This window comes from Salmo salar, chromosome ssa01 (assembly GCF_905237065.1).
Source record: "Salmo salar chromosome ssa01, Ssal_v3.1, whole genome shotgun sequence".
Classification (NCBI taxonomy): Eukaryota; Metazoa; Chordata; class Actinopteri; order Salmoniformes; family Salmonidae; genus Salmo; species Salmo salar.
Window position 1 is genome coordinate 12,344,879 of NC_059442.1, and position 19,682 is coordinate 12,364,560.

The 19,682-nt window shown below is 42.5% G+C and overlaps 1 protein-coding gene across 1 annotated transcript in view; it reads right to left on the reverse strand.

Moving 5' to 3' along the window:
- Nucleotides 1–653: 653 nt before the first annotated feature.
- LOC106561950 (parkin coregulated gene protein homolog) overlaps nt 654–19,682 on the reverse strand; it is a 283,610-nt gene continuing 264,581 nt past the window's right edge. Inside the window, exon 7 of the mRNA XM_014126456.2 lies at nt 654–1,497. Coding sequence (XP_013981931.1) covers nt 1,406–1,497 — 92 coding nt within the window. The 3' untranslated portion in view covers nt 654–1,405. The remainder of the gene's footprint in view (nt 1,498–19,682) is intronic.

The following is a 19,682-nucleotide window of genomic DNA, read 5'->3' on the forward strand; positions in this document are numbered from 1 at the left end:
ACGCTCCAGCCCAGGAGCAGCAGTAGTGGCAGACTGCCTTGCCTACTACACAATAATACTGTTACCAGGACATTACCTGTTGCTATGATATATGGCAGGGATATTTATATCTTACCCTATAAGGTCCGGAGTACTGCTGTTTTTTTGTTCTACCTGATAATTATTTGCACCCACTTGATGAGCCAGGTTTAAATCAGTCCCTGATTAGAGGAGAAGAAGAAAAAATGCAGTGGAACTGGCTTCGAGGTCTCAATTTGAATTGCGACGATATACAGTACGGTTATCATTTGATCAAAACTCATTTTAAGTGGAGAATTATCTTATATGATTCAGCTGCATAATGACTGTTTTCAACAGTTGGTACTGTATATGAAGGTGTTTTTGAGTGGCCACAGGGTCAAATAAACATGGAGGGACTCTCATTCACAGGAACATAATTAAAAGTATTAGCTAGAACTAGTAGACAACAGGAAGTTGTAGATTTTCTAGTCTACACAGACAGTTCATAATAATGACTTGCAGTCAGGAATATAATGGGTCACATAGGTAGTGTAGAGAGGGGCTGCCTCTAGTTGGGGTGAGTTGAGGGTAAAGAAACAGTTGGGGGTGAGATAGGGATGTTGGGTTGTTGAAGGGTCATTTAATTATGCTGGGTGATTGAAGGCTTGAGAGTGAGTTAACGATGTTGGGTGGTTGAGGGTGAGTTAACGATATTGGTTGGTTGAAGGGTGATTTAATTATGTTGGGTGATTGAAGGGTTGAGGGTGAGTTAACGATGTTGGGTGGTTGAGGGTGAGTTAATGATGTTGGGTGGTTGAGGGGTGAATTAATGATGTTAAGTTGTTGAAGGGTTGAGGGTGAGATAATGATGTTAGGTGGTTGAAGGGTGATTTAATGATGTTGGGTGGTTTAAGGGTTGAGGGTGAGTTAACGATGTTGGGTGGTTGAGGGTGAGTTAATGATGTTAGGTGGTTGAAGGGTGATTTAATGATGTTGGGTGGTTTAAGGGTTGAGGTGAATTAATGATGTTAGGTGGTTGAAGGGTTGACGGTGAGTTAACGATGTTGGGTGGTTTAAGGCTTGAGGGTGTGTTAACGATGTTAGGTGGTTGAGGGTGAGTTAATGATGTTGGGTGGTTGAAGGGATAAGGGTGAGTTAATGATGTAGAGTGGTTGAAGGGTTGAGGGTGAGTTAATGATGATGGGTGGTTGAGGGTTGAAGGGTGATTTAATGATGTTAGGTGGTTGAAGGGTTGAGAGTGAGTTAATGATGTTGGGTGGTTGAAGGGTTGAGAGTGAGTTAATGATGTTGGGTGGTTGCAACTGTGTCCATCCATTCAGTTGAGCATGCAGGACTCGTAGGTGGGCACCAAGTATTTAATGTTGATAAAAGCGTCCTCGCCCACTCAGCGCTCAAACACCTCCAGGGTCTCCTGGATCAGCTCTCTGATGTTCTCCCTCTTCTGCTGGCTGTAGTCAAGGCCGTCCCCCGAGTTGACTGTGGACCAGACAGGGAGATTTAGTTCAGTTTATTTCATGTACACAGCTAGAAGCTGAATTGCAGTATACAAAAAAATAATCCTAGCTAGGTAGCCACTCCTCTCCTCCCCTGGGAGTTAAGGCTGAGGGGAAGGGGATGTTGAAAATGTACAATTGTTCTCACAGCAGCAGGACTGTCTCTGAGAGACAATGATACAGAAATACATTCCACCAGGCCACGCTAAATACATTCCACCAGGCCATGCTAAATCATTCCACCAGGCCACGCTAAATCATTCCACCAGGCCATGCTAAATCATTCCACCAGGCCATGCTAAATCATTCCACCAGGCCACGCTAAATCATTCCACCAGGCCACGCTAAATCATTCCACCAGGCCACGCTAAATCATTCCACCAGGCCACGCTAAATCATTCCACCAGGCCACGCTAAATCATTCCAGCAGGCCATGCTAAATCATTCCACCAGGCCATGCTAAATCATTCCACCAGGCCACGCTAAATCATTCCACCAGGCCACGCTAAATCATTCCACCAGGCCATGCTAAATCATTCCACCAGGCCACGCTAAATCATTCCACCAGGCCACGCTAAATCATTCCACCAGGCCACAGTAAATCTGATGCTGTGGTTAGTGTGATGTATCTGATATTCCAAACACAGTGCTGCCCACTGAATTCAATTTTCATAACTCTCTATCTTTCTCCCCACCTCTCTCTCTCTCTCTCTCTCTCTCTCTCTCTCTCTCTCTGTCCAACTCTCTCCCTCTCTCCCTCTCTCCGTCCACCTCTCTCTCTCTCTCTAATTTTTCTCCCTCTCTCTGTCTCTCCATCCACCTCTCACTCTCTCTCAATTCAATTAAATTCAATTTCAATTTAAGGGCTTTATTGGCATGGGAAACATGTTAACATTACCAAAGCAAATTAACTAGATAATAAACAAAAGTGAAATAAACAATAAAGATGAACAATAAACATTACACTCTCAAAAGTTCCAAAAGAATAAAGACATTACACATGTCATATTATGTGCAAATAGTTCAAGTACAAAAGAGAAAAGAAATAAACATAAATATGGGTTGTATTTACAATGGTTGTTCTTCACTGGTTCCCTTTTTTTGTGGCAACAGGTCACAAATATTGCTGCTGTGATGGCACACTGTGGTATTTCACCCAATAGATTGGGTTTGTTTTAGAATTATTTGTGTATCTGTGTAATCTGAATAAGTGCCTCTAATATGGTCATACATTTGGCAGGAGGTTAGGAAGTGCAGCTCAGTTCCACCTCATTTTGTGGGCGGTGTGCACATAGCCTGTCTTCTCTTGAGAGCCAAGTCTGCCTACGGCAGCCTTTCTCAATAGCAAGGCTATGCTCACTGAGTCTGTACATAGTCAACGCTTTCCATAATTTTGGGTCAGTCACAGTGGTCAGGTATTCTGCCACTGTGTACTCTCTGTTTAGGGTCAAACAGCATTCTGGTTTGCTCAGTTTTTTTTACAGATTTTTTCCAATTTGTCAAGTAATTATCTTTTTGTTTTCTTATGATTTGGTTGGGTCTAATTGTGTTGCTGTCCTGGGGCTCTGTGGGGTCTGTGTTTGTGAACAGAGCCTCAGGACCAGCTTGCTTAAGGGACTCTTCTCCAAGTTCATTTCTCTGTAGGTGATAGCTGTGTTATGGAAGGTTTTGGAATCGCTTCCTTTTAGGTGGTTGCAGAATTTAATGGCTCTTTTCTGGATTTTGATAATTAGTGGCTATCTGCCTAATTATGCTCTGCTTGCATTATTAGGTGTCTTACGTTGTACATGGAGGATATTTTTTGCAATATTCTGCATGCAGTCTCAATTTGGTGTTTGTCCCATTTTGTGAATTCTTGGTTGGTGAGCAGACACCAGACCTCACAACCATAAAGGGCAATGGGTTCTATAACTGACTCAAGTATTTTTTAGCCTGATCCTAATTGATATGTCGAATTTTATGTTCCTTTTGATGGCATAGAAGTCCCTTCTTGCCTTGTCTCTCAGCTCGTTCACAGCTTTGTGGAAGTTACCTGTGGTGCTGAGGTATGTATAGTTTTTTGTGTGCTCTAGGGCAACGGTGTCTAGATGGAATTTGTGTTTGTGGTCCTGGCAACTGGAACTTTTTTGTAACACTATTATTTTTGTCTTACTTGGATTCACTGTCAGGGCCCAGGTCTGATAGAATCTGTGCAGAAGATCTAGGTGCTGCTGTAGGCCCTCCTTGGTCGGGGACAAAATCACCAGATCATCATCAAACAGTAGACATTTAACTTCAGATTCTAGTAGGGTGAGACTAGGTGCTGCAGACTGTTCTAGTGACCTCGCCAATTTGTTGATATATATGTTGAAGAGGATGGAGCTTAAGCTGCATCCTTGTCTCACCCCACAGCCCCGTGGAAAGAAATGTGGGTGTTTTTTGCCCATTTAACCGCACACTTGTTGTTTGTGTACATGGATTTTATAATGTTGTATGTTTTTCCCCCAACACCCCTTTCCATCAATTTGTATAGCAGACCCTCATGCCAAATTGAGTCTTAAGCTTTTTTTAAATCAACAAAGCATGAGAAGACTTTGCCTTTGTTTTGGTTTATTTGTTTGTCAATTAGAGTGTGCAGGGTGAGTACGTGGTCTGTCATACTGTAATTTGGTGAAAAGCCAATTTGCCATTTGCTCAGTACATTGTTTTCACTGAGGAAATGTATAAGTCTACTGTTAATGATAATGTGGAGGATTTACCCAAGGTTGCTTTTGACTCATTTCCCACGGTAGTTATTGGGGTCATATTTGTCTCCACTTCTGTGGATTTGGGTAATCAGTCCTTGGTTACAAATATTGGGGAAGATGCCAGAGCCAAGGATTATGTTAAAGAGTTTAAGTATAGCCAATTGGAATTTGTGGTCTGTATATTTTATCATTTCTTTGAGGATACCATCAACACCACAGGTCTTTTTGGGTTGGAGGGTTTGTATTTTGTCCTGTAGTTCATTCAATGTAATTGGAGAATCCAGTGGGTTCTGGTAGTCTTTAGTAGTTGATTCTAAGATTTGTATTTGATCATGTAAATGTTTTTGCTGTTTGTTCTTTGTTATAGGACCAAAAAGATTGGAGAAGGGGTTTACCCATTCATCTCGGTTTTGGATAGATAACTCTTTGTGTTGTTGTTTGTTTAGTGTTTTCCAATTTCCTCAGAAGTGGTTAGAGTCTATGGATTCTTCAATTACATTGATCTGATTTCTGACGTGCTGTTCCTTCTTTTTCCATAGTGTATTTCTGTATTGTTTTAGTGATTCATCATATTGAAGGCATAAGCTCAGATTTTCTGGGTCTATGTTTTTGGTTGAATGGGTTACTCAATTTCTTTCTAAGGTTTTTGCATTCTTCATCAAACCATTTGTCATTGTTGTTCATTTTCTTAGGTTTTCTGTTTGAAGTTTTTAGATTTGATAGGGAAGCTGAGAGGTCAAATATACTGTTTAGGCTTTCTACTGCCAAGTTTACATCTTCACTATTACAGTGGAACGTTTATTCCAGGAAGTTTTCTAAAAGGTATTGAATTTGTTGTTGCATAATTGTTTTTTGTTAGGTTTCCACACTACATTCCTTCCATCTATAGCATTTCTTAATATTATTCCGTTCCTTTGGCTTTGATGCCTCATGATTGAGTATTGCTCTGTTCAAGTAGACTGTGATTTTACTGTGGTCTGATAGGGGTTGTCAGTGGGCTGAGTGTGAATACTCTGAAATACTCTGGGTTGAGTTCAGGGATAAAGTAGTCTACAGTACTACTGCCAAGAGATGAGATATAAGTGTACCTACCAAAGGAGTCCCACGAAGCCTACCATTGACTATGTACATACCCAGCATCCAATTATGTTGTTGTAGTTGTGCCTAGAGGGGCATATGGGGAGGGAATCCTGTCACCTCCAGGCAGGTGTTTGTCCCCCTGTGTGCTGAGGGTGTCAGGTTCTTGTCCAGATCTGGCATTTAGGTTGCCACAAACTAGTACATGTCCCTGGGCCTGGAACTGATTGATTTCCCCCTTCAGGATGGAGAAGCTGTCTTCATTAAAGTATGGGGATTCTAGTGGGGGGATATAGGTAGCACACAGGAGGACATTTTTCTCTGTTGAGATAATTTCCTTTAGAATTTCTAACCAAATGTACAATCTTCCTGTTTTGATTCATTTAATAGAGTGAGTTAGGTCTGCTCTATATCAAATTAGCATACCCCCTGAGATAGTTCCTTCCCTGTTTCACACCTGGTAGTTTGGTGGATGGGCCTACCAGCTCTCTCTAACTTAGACCAGTGGGTCCATCTCCTCTCTACCATGTTTCTTGTATGATGACAATATCTGTATTTGATTTATTTGGTGAAGTCCAGGTTCCTGCTCTTTAGGCCAAAGGTAGATGACCTCAGGCCTTGGATATTCCAGGGTGAGATAGTGAAGGCTTTGTGTTCCAATGTTGTTAGTCGTGTGGTTTGGCCTCAGAACAGTAAGGTCTGCAGAGCATGCTGAGCATCTGGTACCTGCCATTGGCTTGGGCTAGTGTAAGAGTAGGGGTTGGGCCTAGTTGCCTGCTCACGGCCTGGGAATATGTGTGACTTTCATGTTGAGGCCCTCTTTGCGGGAGTGAGGGGCATGGGGTGGGCAGGAGGGACATAGACCTGATCTGAGGGGGCCTAAATGGGGTGTGGGCATGGTTGACTTGTAGGGGTGTTGATTGGTTGGGGTGGGGGTAGGGGTGTGGATGTGGCTGGTGGTGCAGTGGTCTGGATGTATGTCCTCTTGGCGTGGGTCCTGTATGTGTAGGTCCGGGTGGGTGGGGGGTTGCGCAGGTCTGGGAGAGTGTCTTGCTTGTCTGGGCCGTGTGTCTATTGATCTGTTGCTCCTGTTTGAGGTGTTGGTGCTGTGGTTGAGGGCGATGTCCTTTAGGGTCCGGGCAAAGGTGGGCAATTGCTGCCTTGTATAGGTGGACCTGGTCGTAAAGGCTGTTCAAGTCCAGGGTTGTGTGGTGGGCCAGGTAAACATTTGGTTTTGAGGCACAGTCACAGGAAATACTTGCATTTACCCGCTGAATGGTAGGAGGGTGGAAGTATTTTTGTGATAGCAGGGTGGAGATAACCACTTGTGTGTTGGAGAAAGTTGAGGAAGCTTTTTCAATCACTCCCTTGAGTGCTGTGGCCACCCTTTCCTGCTGTGCTCTCAGGTCGTTTGTGCATATGTGTATTATTATGTGGCTGGGTGACCGTAGTTGGTCCTCAGACAAAAGGTCTAGGGCGCGTTGGTTGTTTGGACACCAGAGTTTAGACGCTGTGTGTTTGGGCTGAGGTGGGCTGTTCTGCTGGCTTCTCTGCAGGGGTGGCTAGCGCTCTAATGGGTTGTTCTATGTCACATGCCATCCCCCTCACCCTCTCCTCCATCCCCCTCACCCTCTCCTCCATCCCCCTCACCCTCTCCTCCAGCAGTCTGATCCTCTAGCGCTCTGTTCTTCTCCTGCTCCTGCTCTTTCTCCTGTTGATGTTGTCTCACCACAGTCCAGAGTGCAGATATGTCTCTCTACAGTACAATTTTTGTGCTGACTGGAGTGTGTTCACCTGCTGTTCCAGGTCCACCAATCTTACCTCCAGCTGGGTGAATGTATCCTTAATTTCAATGAGGGAGTAGTACTCTGTGCTGGGAGGTTGACTTTTCGCTTGGGGTTGCTCGTCTGTGGGGTTGAATAATGAAGAGGTCTGGTCTGACACGCTCGGGGTGGTGGTGTCTTTCTCAAGAGAGAGCTTATCCTGCTGAGCTATCTCTTATAGGTCTCTCTCTGGCTCTATAACACAGATTGAACGCCACGACACTCACAGAGAAAGAGACACTGAGAACTTGCTAGCTGGTTGTAGGCAAATTATGTAGAATGCCCTGAGGTGAAATGAATGATTTATATAAATAGAATTAGCAAAAAAGACATTTAGATACTTGTTCTTTAAAACACACACAAGATGCACACATGCAAGGGCATGTAAGTACACACGCACGCACACACAAATACATACACACAAACAGTGTGCAGGCATCCCGCTCTGTCTTGGCAGAAGAGAGAGTTTCAGTATTTTCTGTAGTGAGGAGTGATTTGTAATTCAGGACATGCAAATAGAGATATTGTGGGAACACATTGACCTCACACTAGAGACTGAAAGAGATAGGCACTCCACCTGAGAGGTGTGTGTGTGTGTGTGTGTGTGTGTGTGTGTGTGTGTGTGTGTGTGTGTGTGTGTGTGTGTGTGTGTGTGTGTGTGTGTGTGTGTGTGTGTGTGTGTGCGTGAGAGTGAGAGTGAGAGAGAGAGAGAGAGAGATTCCTACCTGCCTGTTATTCCTCCCACTTCAAGGGGGACCCCTCGCGCCCCTCACTCACAAGCCCAATTAGGACTGAAGAGAAGCTCTGAAAAGCCTTCTTTCACTGTCTTTCACCTGTTTTCTTTCTTTCCCCCTCCTCCTCCAACCTCCCTCTTTCTTGTCTCACCCTCTCTGCTAGCTGCTCATTAAAACACAAAAGGGGCTAGTCACATAACAAGGAGCCTGTTAAGCAATAACTGTCTGGCACACTCGGAACTGCCTAGACTGGTGGGGTTATAGGAGTCTGCTTCCTCTGTGTTTCTCGGAAGGTTTGGGTTCCTCCTCTTTTTACACGATTTGAGACATTTTGGATACTACATACTGTAAGGTTGCCTATGGTACAAGTTTAGGATGTTATCAAAGGACGATTTCAGTATGGCCTAACACTTTTTAAAATAACCTATATACAGTGCCTTGCAAAATAATTCATCCCCCTTGCGTTTTTCCTACTGTATTTTGTTGCATTACAACCTGTAATTGAAATGTATTTTTATTTTTATTTCATGTACAGGACGTACACAAAAATGTCCAAATTGGTGAAGTGAAATATAAGAAAAAACTTGTTTAAATTTTTTTTTTTAAAACAGAAAAGTGGTGCGTGCATATGTATTCACAACCTTTGCTATGAAGCCCCTAAATAAGATCTGGTGCAACCAACTACCTTCAGAAGTCACATAATTAGTTAAATAAAGTCCACCTGTGTGCAATCTAAGTGTCACATGATCTGTCACATGATCTCAGTATATATACACCTGTTCTGAAAGGCCCCAGTCTGCAACGCCACTAAGCAAGGGGCACCACCAAGCAAGAGGCACCATGAAGATCAAGGAGCTCGCCAAACAGGTATGGAACAAAGTTTTGGAGAAGTACAGATCAGGGTTATAAAAAAAGATCCGAAACTTTGAACATCCCACGGAGAACCATTAAATCCATTATTATACACCAAAACTCATGGACCAGGCAAGGAGGGCATTAATCAGAGAGGCAACAAAGAGACCAAAGATAAGCCTGAAGGAGCTTCAAAGCTGCACAACGGAGAATGGATTATTTGTCCATAGGACCACTTTAAGCCGTACACTCCACAGAGCTGGGCTTTACGGAAGAGTGGCCAGAAAAAAGCCATTGCTTTTAGAAAAAAATAAGCAGACATGTTTGATGTTCACCAAAAGGTATGTGGGAGACTACTCAAACATATGGAAGAAGGTACTCTGGTCAGATGAGCAGAAATTGAGCTTTTTGACCATCAAGGAAAATGCTAGGTTTGGTGCAAACCCAACACCTCTCATCACCCCGAGAATACCATCCCCAGTAAAGCATGGTGGTGGCAGCATCATGCTGTGGGGATGTTTTTCATCTGTAGGGACTGGGAAACTGGTCAGAATTGAAGGAATGATGGATGGAGCTAAATGCAGGGAAATTCTTGAAGGAAACCTGTTTCAGTCTTCCAGAGATTTGAGACTGGGACGGAGGTTCACCTGCCAGCATGCCAATGACCCTAAGCATACTGCTAAAGCAACACTTGAGTGGTTTAAGGGGAAACATTTCAATGTCTTGGAATGGCCTAGTCAAAGCCCAGACATCAATCCAATTGAGAATCTGTGGTATGACTTAAAGATTGCTGTATACCAGCGGAACCCATCCAACTTGAAGGAGCTGGAGCAGTTTTGCCTTGAAGAATGGACAAAAATCCTAGTGGCTAGATGTGCTGAGGTTATATAGACAGCCCAAGAGACTTGCAGCTGTAATTGCTGCAAAAGGTGGCTCTACAAAGTATTGACCTTGTTATGCACGCTCAAGTTTTTCATTTTTTTGTCATATTTCTTGTTTGTTTCACAATAAAAAAAACATTTTGCGTCTTCAAAGTGGTAGGCATGTTGTGTAAATAAAATGATACAAACAGCCCCAAAATCCATTTTAATTCCAGGTTGTAGGGCAACAAAATAGGAAAAATGCTAAGGGGGTGAATACTTTCACAAGCCACTGTAGTCTCTTACTTCAGAGGTTTGAGTAGAGAAGGTTTCCCAGTCTAGCTATGAAAAATGGCTGTCGTTCTATCCGAGTCCACCCATTTAGCTGTCCAAAGATGATGGCACAAAATGGCGGCCATTATATCCATCAAAGAGTTTCTATTATATTGACAAGATATTCAAGTGACCGCTCTAACAATGGAAATGCAGTGAGCTTCAAAAGTATTGGGACAGTGACAATTCTTCATTTATTTGGGCTCTGTACTCTGCACTTTAATTCTTTAATAATAATGGGTGAGAAAGTTAGACCCACAAATATCATACGCCCCTAAAAAATGTAAACTTGTAACGGTGAGAGGTTAGCATGTCTTGGGGGTATGATATTTGTGCATCTGTAACTTTCTCACTCATCACTATTCACGATTCATTCAGGATTATCCATAATCATGGTAGCATCCACATTAATGTATAAGCGTTTAAACACAGTATTTTCCGAGTTACAATAAAAGTGACTCCAAAATGACACAATACGTTATTTACCATTAATTTCTATTGGGCACAAAATAACCTGAAACACAGCCAAAACAAACACAAATGCATCCAACATGTTTATAGAGTCACAAGCTTGATGTAGTCATTGTGTGGTATGAATATGGGACAAAATACTGAACTTTTGATTACTTTAATACACATAAGTGAATTTGTCCCAATGCCTTTGGTCCCCTAAAATGGAGGGTCTATGCATAAAAAGTGCTGTAATTTCTAAACGGTTCACCCAATATGGATGAAAATACCTTCAAATGAATGCTGACATTCTGCACATTAACCTCATAGTCATTGTATAATTTCAAATCCACAAAACAAATGTGACACATGTCCTCAAGATGGGAGGTAGGCGGGAGGAGGTGAGATCAGGTGGGACCATTCTAGCCAATGAGAGGGCAGATACGTGTGTGAACGAGTACAAACAAAATATGAAAAAGTATGCACTCACTACTGCAAGTCTCTCTGAATAAGAGCGTCCGCTAAATGGCAAAAATATACATGTAAATTAACAACAGGCCACAGAGATAGATAGAGGACTAATCTTTGTATCTATGCCATTATAGCGTATGTGACAGCATCAACATCTCCATTTTAAAGTGGTTCATTTTCTTTGTTGGCTGATTGCTCCCAACTCATAGGAATTCCATCCAAGTTAAATTGGTGGAAGCCCTCACTGGCAACGTCCTTGCTAAAACGGGTTATAGCCCTGAGAAGTCCTCTATCTATCTCTATGACATCAGGCAAAACTCTGATATAGTTGCCGAAATGCCACGTGCGTCCACTCAGATCCTCAAGGTTCTACAGCTGCACCATCGAGAGCATCCTGACTGGTTGCATCACTACCTGGTATGGCAACTGCTCGGCCTCTGACCGCAAGGCACTACAGAGGGTAGTGAGTACGGCCCAGTACATCAATGGGGTCAAGCTTCCTGCCATCCAGGACTTCTATAACAGGCGGTGTCAGAGGAAGGCCCTAAAAATTGTCAAAGACTCCAGCCACCCTAGTCATAGACTGTTCTCTCTGCTACCGCACGGCAAGCGGTACCAGAGCGCCAAGTCTAGGTCCAAGAAGCTTCTAAACAGCTTTTACCCCCAAGCCATAAGACTCCTGAACATCTAATCAAATGGCTACCCAGACTATTTGCATTGTCCCCCCCTATTTTACGCCGCTGCTACTCTCTGTTATTATCTATTCTATTGTTATGATGCTAGCCCTTTCAGTGAATTGGCTAGCAGAGATGTGAACAACCCCCTCTCCTGTTAGGAGGGGAAGGGGGTGGGCAGTTTTACAACTAATTGTTTAATTAGTTAGTTAATAAATAATTGAGCCAATTGGTATATGGATGATTAATAGTAAAGGGTGGGTTGAAGCAGATAACCAACAATTTACAATGTTCAGATGAGTCTGACGAAGGTAATAATAATAACTCATAAATAGAAGACTAATTGATTCGATATTAAAATATCTGAAGAGTTATATTCTGAAAATTCTAACTTTGTAATCTGAACATTTTCATTGGTGCCCCGTCTTCCTAGTTAATTACATTTACATGATTAGTTTAATCACATAATAATAATTACAGAGAATTGATTTGATAAAATAACAGTCTTCACCTTTAATGATGCCAAAGACACGACACTATGCATAGTCACTTTAATAACTCTACCTACATGTACTTTTCACCTCAATTACCTTGTCTAACCGGTGCCCCCACACATTGACTCTGTACCACTAGACCCCTGTATATAGTCTCGCTATTGTTATTTTACTGCTGCTCTTTAATTACTTGTTACTTTTATTTCTTATTCATATTTGTTCTGCATTGTTTGTTAAGGGCTTTTAAGTAAGCATTTCACTGCAAGGTTGTATTCGGCGCATGTGACTAATAGTATTTTATTTTATTTGATAAGTGCATTCGTAACAACCTAACCATTACGAAATTTCTATTCGATCAAATAAGCCTCACGTAGCAAATGACCAATTACATTTTTTGTAATTGGCCTCCAAACAAACATTTCCTCACTTCATTTTCATGGACAGATTAAAACCTCCCACTTCGGCTTCTCCTCTTTCAGCTTTCTAAAGATGATGGAACAAAATGGCTGCCATTCTGAGTCCAACCATTCAGCTTTCCAAAGATGGAACAACATTTCGAGGGAGGAAATGGCTCTTGTCAAAGTCCGGAGATGCTTTTGCAACTGACTGACAGCCAATAGTACCGGACAGGGCTATGCTACAGGCAAACAGAAGATGTAAAGGCAGAGTATGGAGCCAAAATATCCCTCCATAATCTCTATGCATGTGTGTGTCTGGTACCTAGGCTAACAGCCTGTCCCCTCTTTCCATCTTTATAAAATCATTCTAAGGGCTCAAGCTGGGCCGGAGGACCATAAAACCTTAATAGGATCCAAAACTGGATTACAGAAGTGGGAGTGAAGCACTGTAGTTAAATCTGCCCCCAAAGGCCATCAGTGGTAAAGGAAGTAAATGTGTGTCTGTGTTTGTTTGTGTGTATGTAAAGACATTTCTGACAGTGATCAGAGCAAGAACACAGTGCAAATTACAAACAGGATAAGGCGAACAGCCTTGGCCCACGTTATTAACAATTTACAGTACATCTTCTCCAACAACCATATGCACTCACGCAACACACTCCGAGAAAATACACAAGCTCGTCCAATATCTCATTCATTCCAAAATCATGGGTATTAATATGGAGTTGCTCCCCCCTTTTCTGCTATAACAGCCTCCACTCTTCTGGGAAGGCTTTGCACTAGATGTTGGAACGTTGCTGCAGGGACTTGCTTCCATTCAGCCACAAGAGCATTAGTGAGGTTGGGCACTGATGTTGTGCGATTAGGCCTGGCTCGCAGTCTGCGTTCCAATTCATCCCAAGGGTGTTCGTTGAGGTTGAGGTCAGGGCTCTGTGCAGGCCAGTCAAGTTCTTCCACACCAATCTCAACAAACCATTTCTATATGGACCTCGCTTTGTGCATGGGGGCATTGACATGCAGAAACAGGAAAGGGCATTCCCAAAACTGTTGCCACATTGTGTGCTGTAGTGTTAAGATTTCCCTTCACTGGAACTAAGGGGCCCGAACCATGAAAAACAATCCCAGACCATTATTCCTCTTTCACCAAACTTACAGTTGGCACTATGCATTGGGGCCGGTAGCGTTCTCCTGGCATCCGCCAAACCCAGATTCATCCGTCAGACTGACAGATGGTGAAGCGTGATTCATCACTCCAGAGAACGAGAACGCGTTTCCACTGCTCCAGAGTCCAATGGCGGCGAGCTTTACACCACTCCAACCGTCGTTTGGCATTGCGCATGGTGATCTTAGGCTTTTGTGCGGCTGCTCAGCCATGGAAACCCATTTTATGAAGCTCCCCACGAACAGTTCCTGTGCTGACGTTGCTTCTAGAGGCAGTTTGGAACTCGATAGTGAGTGTGGCAACCAAGGACTGATCATTTTTACGCACTATGCATTTCAGCACTCGGCGGTCCCATTCTATGAGCTTGTGTGGCCTACCACTTCATGACTAAGCCACTGTTGCTCCTATACGTTTCCACTTCACAATAACAGCACTCACAGTTGACGGGTGAAGTTTTAGCACGGCAGAAATGTGACAAACTGACTTGTTGGAAAAGTGGCATCCTATGACGGTGCCACATTGAAAGCCACTGAGCTCCTCAGTAAGGCCATTCTACTGCCAATGTTTGTCTATGGAGATTGCATGGGTGTGTGCACAATTTTATAAACCTGTCAGCAACAGGTGTGGCTGAAATAGCCGAATCCACTACTTTGAAGGGTTTTTCTTTATTTTTACTATTTTCTACAATGTAGAAGACGTCAAAACTATGAAATAACAAAGTGTTAAACAAATCAAAATATATTTGAGATTTTTCAAAGTAGCCACCCTTTGCCCTGATGACTGCTTTGCACACTCTTGGCATTCTCTCAACCAGCTTCATGAGGTAGTCACCTGGAATGCATTTCAATTAACAGGTGTAGCTTGTTAAAAGTTAATTTGTGGAATTTCTTTCCTTCTTAATGCATTTGAGCCAATCAGTTGTGTTGTGACAAGGTTAGGGGTGGTATACAGAAGATAGCCCTATTTGGTAAAAGACCAAGTCCATATTACGGCAAGAACAGCTCAAATAAGCAAAGAGAAACAACAGTCCATCATTACTTTAAGACATGAAGGTCAGTCAATCAGGAAAACTTCAAGAACTACAGCCTCAAAAACCATCAAGCGCTATGATGAAACTGGCTCTCATGAGGACCGCCACAGGAAAGGAAGACCCAGAGTTGCTGCAGAGAATAAGTTCATTAGAGTTACCAGCCTCAGAAATTGCAGCCCAAATAAATGCTTCACAGAGTTCAAGTAACAGACACATCTCAACATCAACTGTTCAGAGGAGACTACGAGAATCAGGCCTTCATGGTTGAATTGCTGCGAAGAAACCACTACTAAAGGACACCAATAAGAAGAGACTTGCTTGGACAAAGAAACACGAGCAATGGACATTAGACCAGTGGAAATCTGTCTTTTGGTCTGATGAGTCCAAATTTGAGATTTTTGTTTCAAACCGCTCTTTGTGAGACACAGAGTAGGTGAACATATGATCTCCGCATGTGTGGTTCACACCGTGAAGCATAGAGGAGGAGGTGTGATGGTTTAAAGGGTGCTTTGCTGGTGACAGTCTGTGATTCATTTAGAATTCAAGGCCAGCATGGCTACCACAGCATTCTGCAGCGATACGCCATCCCATCTGGTTTGCTCTTTATGCCAAAGAGCCAAAACAAAAACAATTGTGTCATTGTCCCCATACTTCAGTATTTCACTTGCTTTGGCAATGTAAACATGTTTCCCATGCCAATACCACCCATTGAATTGAGAGAGAGCGAGAGAGAGAGAAAGAGAGAGAGAGAAAGGATGGAGAGAGAGAGAGAGAGATGTTTGCTTTGTGACATTCCTAAAACAACAAATATTTGGCCATCCCATTGATGCTGCTGAATCCCATTCCTCCATTGTGTATTGCTAAGAGACTGATGCTGCTGAATCCCATTCCTCCATTGTGGATTGCTAAGAGACTGATGCTGCTGAATCCCATTCCTCCATTGTGGATTGCTAAGACACTGATGACACAGCTGTGTGTCTCTCTCTCCCTTCCTTTCCCTCTCACAGGAACTCACACCCTGGTGTGAGGCCCACTCCCGCTGTGTTGCTTCTCCACCTCAGCCTTTGTGTGTGATCGATCAATAACAGTACACACTCATTCCAGCCAAACACACCCAGACAGCCTCATAGGAGGGCTGAGGGGCTTTCACACACCAGTGGCCACACACACACACACACACACACACACACACACACACACACACACAGGAGGGGTGAAGTCATTTAGCCATGACCAGCAACACACCAAGTGTGGCTTCAGAAAATAAATCAAATAGCCTAGGCTTAAAACACGAGACATGCATCTACGCTATGGAAATAAAGTATACGCTGCCAGATCTGTTTGGGATTTAGCCAACTCCTCTGCATGACTACAGATTTGGCAACTAGGCTAGAGGTGACTGAAGAGGTCTACATAAGGAAGATGTTTATGAGCAACTATTGGTATGTTATCGCCGCAGGGATTTTCTCCAACAGCTTATTACCACGTGTTAATTTCTTCTCCGATTGGGCCTCAGCCAAGTGTCATGACCAAAAGCAACATTGCCTCATTTGTCACAGCGGTGAACTAACATTGTCGGACGAAGAGCTCATCTTCCCTGTTTTCAAAGCTGTTAATATCCCCATGATTGTTTCCATTAGGGGTTTACAGATAGTAGAGGCTTTCCTCCCCAGTACCATCCCTCCTAGGTTGGCGTATGGGCCCTGGTCAAAAGTAGTGTACTATACAGGGAATAGGATGGCATTTGTGATGCAGCCCTAATGTCCTAATGGCGTCCTATAACAGACATTCAGGAGTAACGAGAGAATGGTATGAATATGGTGAGAGAGAGAGAGAGAGAGAGAGAGAGAGAGAGATCTCAACACCCCCTTGTAGGTGATTAGTCAACAATGGGGATTCTTCAATGAAGTGTTTGCTGTCATTCAACGATAGAGACGAGAGAAAGCTCAGCAGCAGGTAGCCCCTACTGCCTGCAGTGCACTAGTAGTTTTCATGTACATTTTTTCACTTGAAAAGTACAGCACCAAACATCTTAGCTAGATGTAAAATTGTACGACTAAGACCTCCTCGGCAAAAACGTCAATATTAATTACATATTTCTTGATTTATTTTAGATTAATTCTGACTATTTTGAGGAAGTGTTTCTGGCTGTCAGGGCCAAGGTCTGACTGAATCTGTGCAGAATATCTAGGTGCTGCTGTAGGCCCTCCTTGGTTGGTTGACAGAAGCACCAGATCATCAGCAACAGTAGACATTTGACTTCAGAATCTAGTAGGGTGAGGCCGGGTGCTGCAGACTGTTCTAGTGCCCTCGCCAATTTGTTGATATATATGTTGAAGAGGTTGGGGCTTAAGCTGTATCCCTGTCTCACTGGAAAGAAATGTGTGTTTTTTTGCCAATTTTAACGGTACACTTGTTGTTTGTGTACATGGATTTTATAATGTCGTATGTTTCCCCCCAACACCACATTCCATCAATTTGTATAGCAGACCCGCATGCAAAATTGAGTCAAAAGTTTTTATTTAAGTCAACAAAGCATGAAAAAACTGACTTTGTTTTGGTTTGTTTGTTTGTCAATTAGGGTGAGCAGGGTGAATACATGGTCTGTCGTATGGTAATTTGGCAAAAAAACAAATTTGATATTTTCTCAGCACATTGTTTTTATTGAGAAAAGGTATGAGTCTGCTGTTAATGCAGAGGATTTTCCAAAGGTTGCTGTTGATGCACATCCCCCGGTTGTTATTGGGGTCAAATTTGTCTCCACTTTTGTGTATTGGTGTGATCAGTTCTTAGTTCCAAATATTGGGGAAGATGCTAGTGCTGAAAATGATGTTAAAGAGTTTAAGTATAGCCAATTTGAATTTGTGGTGTGTATATTTTATAATTTCATTTAGGATACAATCAACCCCACAGGCCTTTTTGGGTTGGAGGTGTCATGACGTTGGCCTCTTTTGGTACAGGGAGGACAGTTGACCCCTCCCTTTTGCACACAATCCACCCTGTGTGTAAAGGGCCGTAAAAACTCTAAAATTCCAGGAGAGTCTCTGGCCACATGGCCCATAGAGAGACACAGGAAATTCTTCCAACTCATAGAATTGGAAAGCCAAGCGACATTTTGTGTTCTGGAGAAGGTATGGAAGATTGGCGAAGAATCCAGCTACGAACTGATCCGCTTGGTACCATTTTGTGATACTCAGAAGAGACAATATAGCCATATTACCATAAAACTGTTTATATAATAGACTCAGTTTAAGACTTGCATCATATGGGTGTATGGAATGTATTAATAAGGATAAAGCTTTTGTAAGACATTGAGATGCTATGTACTGATGTAATGTGATAGAATTGTATTTCTGTAACCAAATCTAACTCAGTCATAGGCACGCCCCCAGGGACCCATACAGGACCAGGCGTCATTTGACAAGCTGTTCTATGGGAACTATAAAACACCCCCGGATTTACATTTCTTCAGACCAGGCCTACACTCCGTTGGCTAATAGGTTGTACCTTCCAATTCCTCTACTGAAAGTGAACCATACCACGTGGTTAACTTTTAGACTATCGATACTGACAGAATAAGAACAAGTCTTTGATATTAATTATTAGTCTGCAGCTAAGTAAATTATATCATTGAACGCGAAGACCAACGAACCAACCATTCGATGACGACATTAATGAATGTCGCTCTGAAAGATCCATTCTAACCGAGAGAGAGAGAGAGAGAGAGAGAGAGAACGCGGACAAAACTCCCCAACAGAACTACTCTCCAACAAGAATCAGAACGACACACTGAGCGTAAATATATATTGATTGCAATTGTTCCCGAATGAGTGAGCCTTCAATTGTCAATTGTTAATATTAATGAACCCTGTGTAACTTCTCAGCCGACCTTTTATGATCCATTGTTCAACAGGCCGACCTGCCTGTTTAGCCAGTAGGGCACATTCCGATACCAATCCTTTGTGACGATAATGACTGTTTGTATGTTTTTCTGTTAATTACTTAGTGTAGTAAATAAATGATTTTAAGACAATTGATGTATGGATGATTTTAGTAAAGACTGGGTTCGTGCAGATACAACAATTTACGACGTTTGGTATGAGACTGGACTAGAGGTAAAATACACCAATTAAACTAGAAGATAATCTGCCTATACTATAATAGAATATAATATTATAGTACAGGAAAGTTATATTAGGAAAATTATAGCTTTGTAATCTGAATATTCTCCTTGGTGCCCCGATCTCCTAGTTAATTACAATTAAACGATTAATCAGTTTAATCGCGTGATAATAATTACAGGGAGCTAATTGATAAACATATCTTCCGTTTAATGGTACCCCCAAAGACACGACAGAGGGTTTGTATTGTGTCCTGTAGTTCATTCAGTGTAACTGGATAACCCAATTGGTTCTGGTAGTCTTTAATAGTTAATACTAAGATTTGTATTTGATCATGTTTATGTTTTTGCTGTTTGTTCTTTGTTACAGAGCCAAAAAGATTGGAGAAGTGGTTTATCCATACATTCCATTTTGGATAACTCTTCGTGATGTTGACTGTTTAGAGTTTTCCAATGTTCTCAGAAGTGGTTAAATTCTGTGGATTTTTCAATTACATTGAGGTGATTTCTGATGTGTTGTTCCTTCTTTTTCCGTAGTGTATTTCTGTATTGGTTTAGTGATTCACCACAGTGAAGGCGTAGGCTTAGGTTTTTGTGGGTGTCTATGTTTTTGGTTGGCTAGGTTTCCCAATTTATTTCTTAGGTTTTTGCATTCTTCATCAAACCATTTGTCATTGTTGTTAATTTTCTTAGGTTGTCTGGTTATGTTGTTGTAATTGTGTCTAGGGGGGCATATGGGGGAGGGAATGCTGTCACTTCCAGGTAGGCGTTTGTCCCCCGAGGTTGTCGGTTGGTTGTCGGTTTCTTGTCCAGTTCTGGGATTTAGGTCGCCACAGGCTAGTACATGTCCCTGATCCTGGAAATTGTTGATCTCCCCCTCTAGGATGGAGAAGCTGTCATCGTTAAAGTATGAGGATTCTTTTGGGGGATATAGGTAGCACATGAGGACATTTTTCTCTGTTGA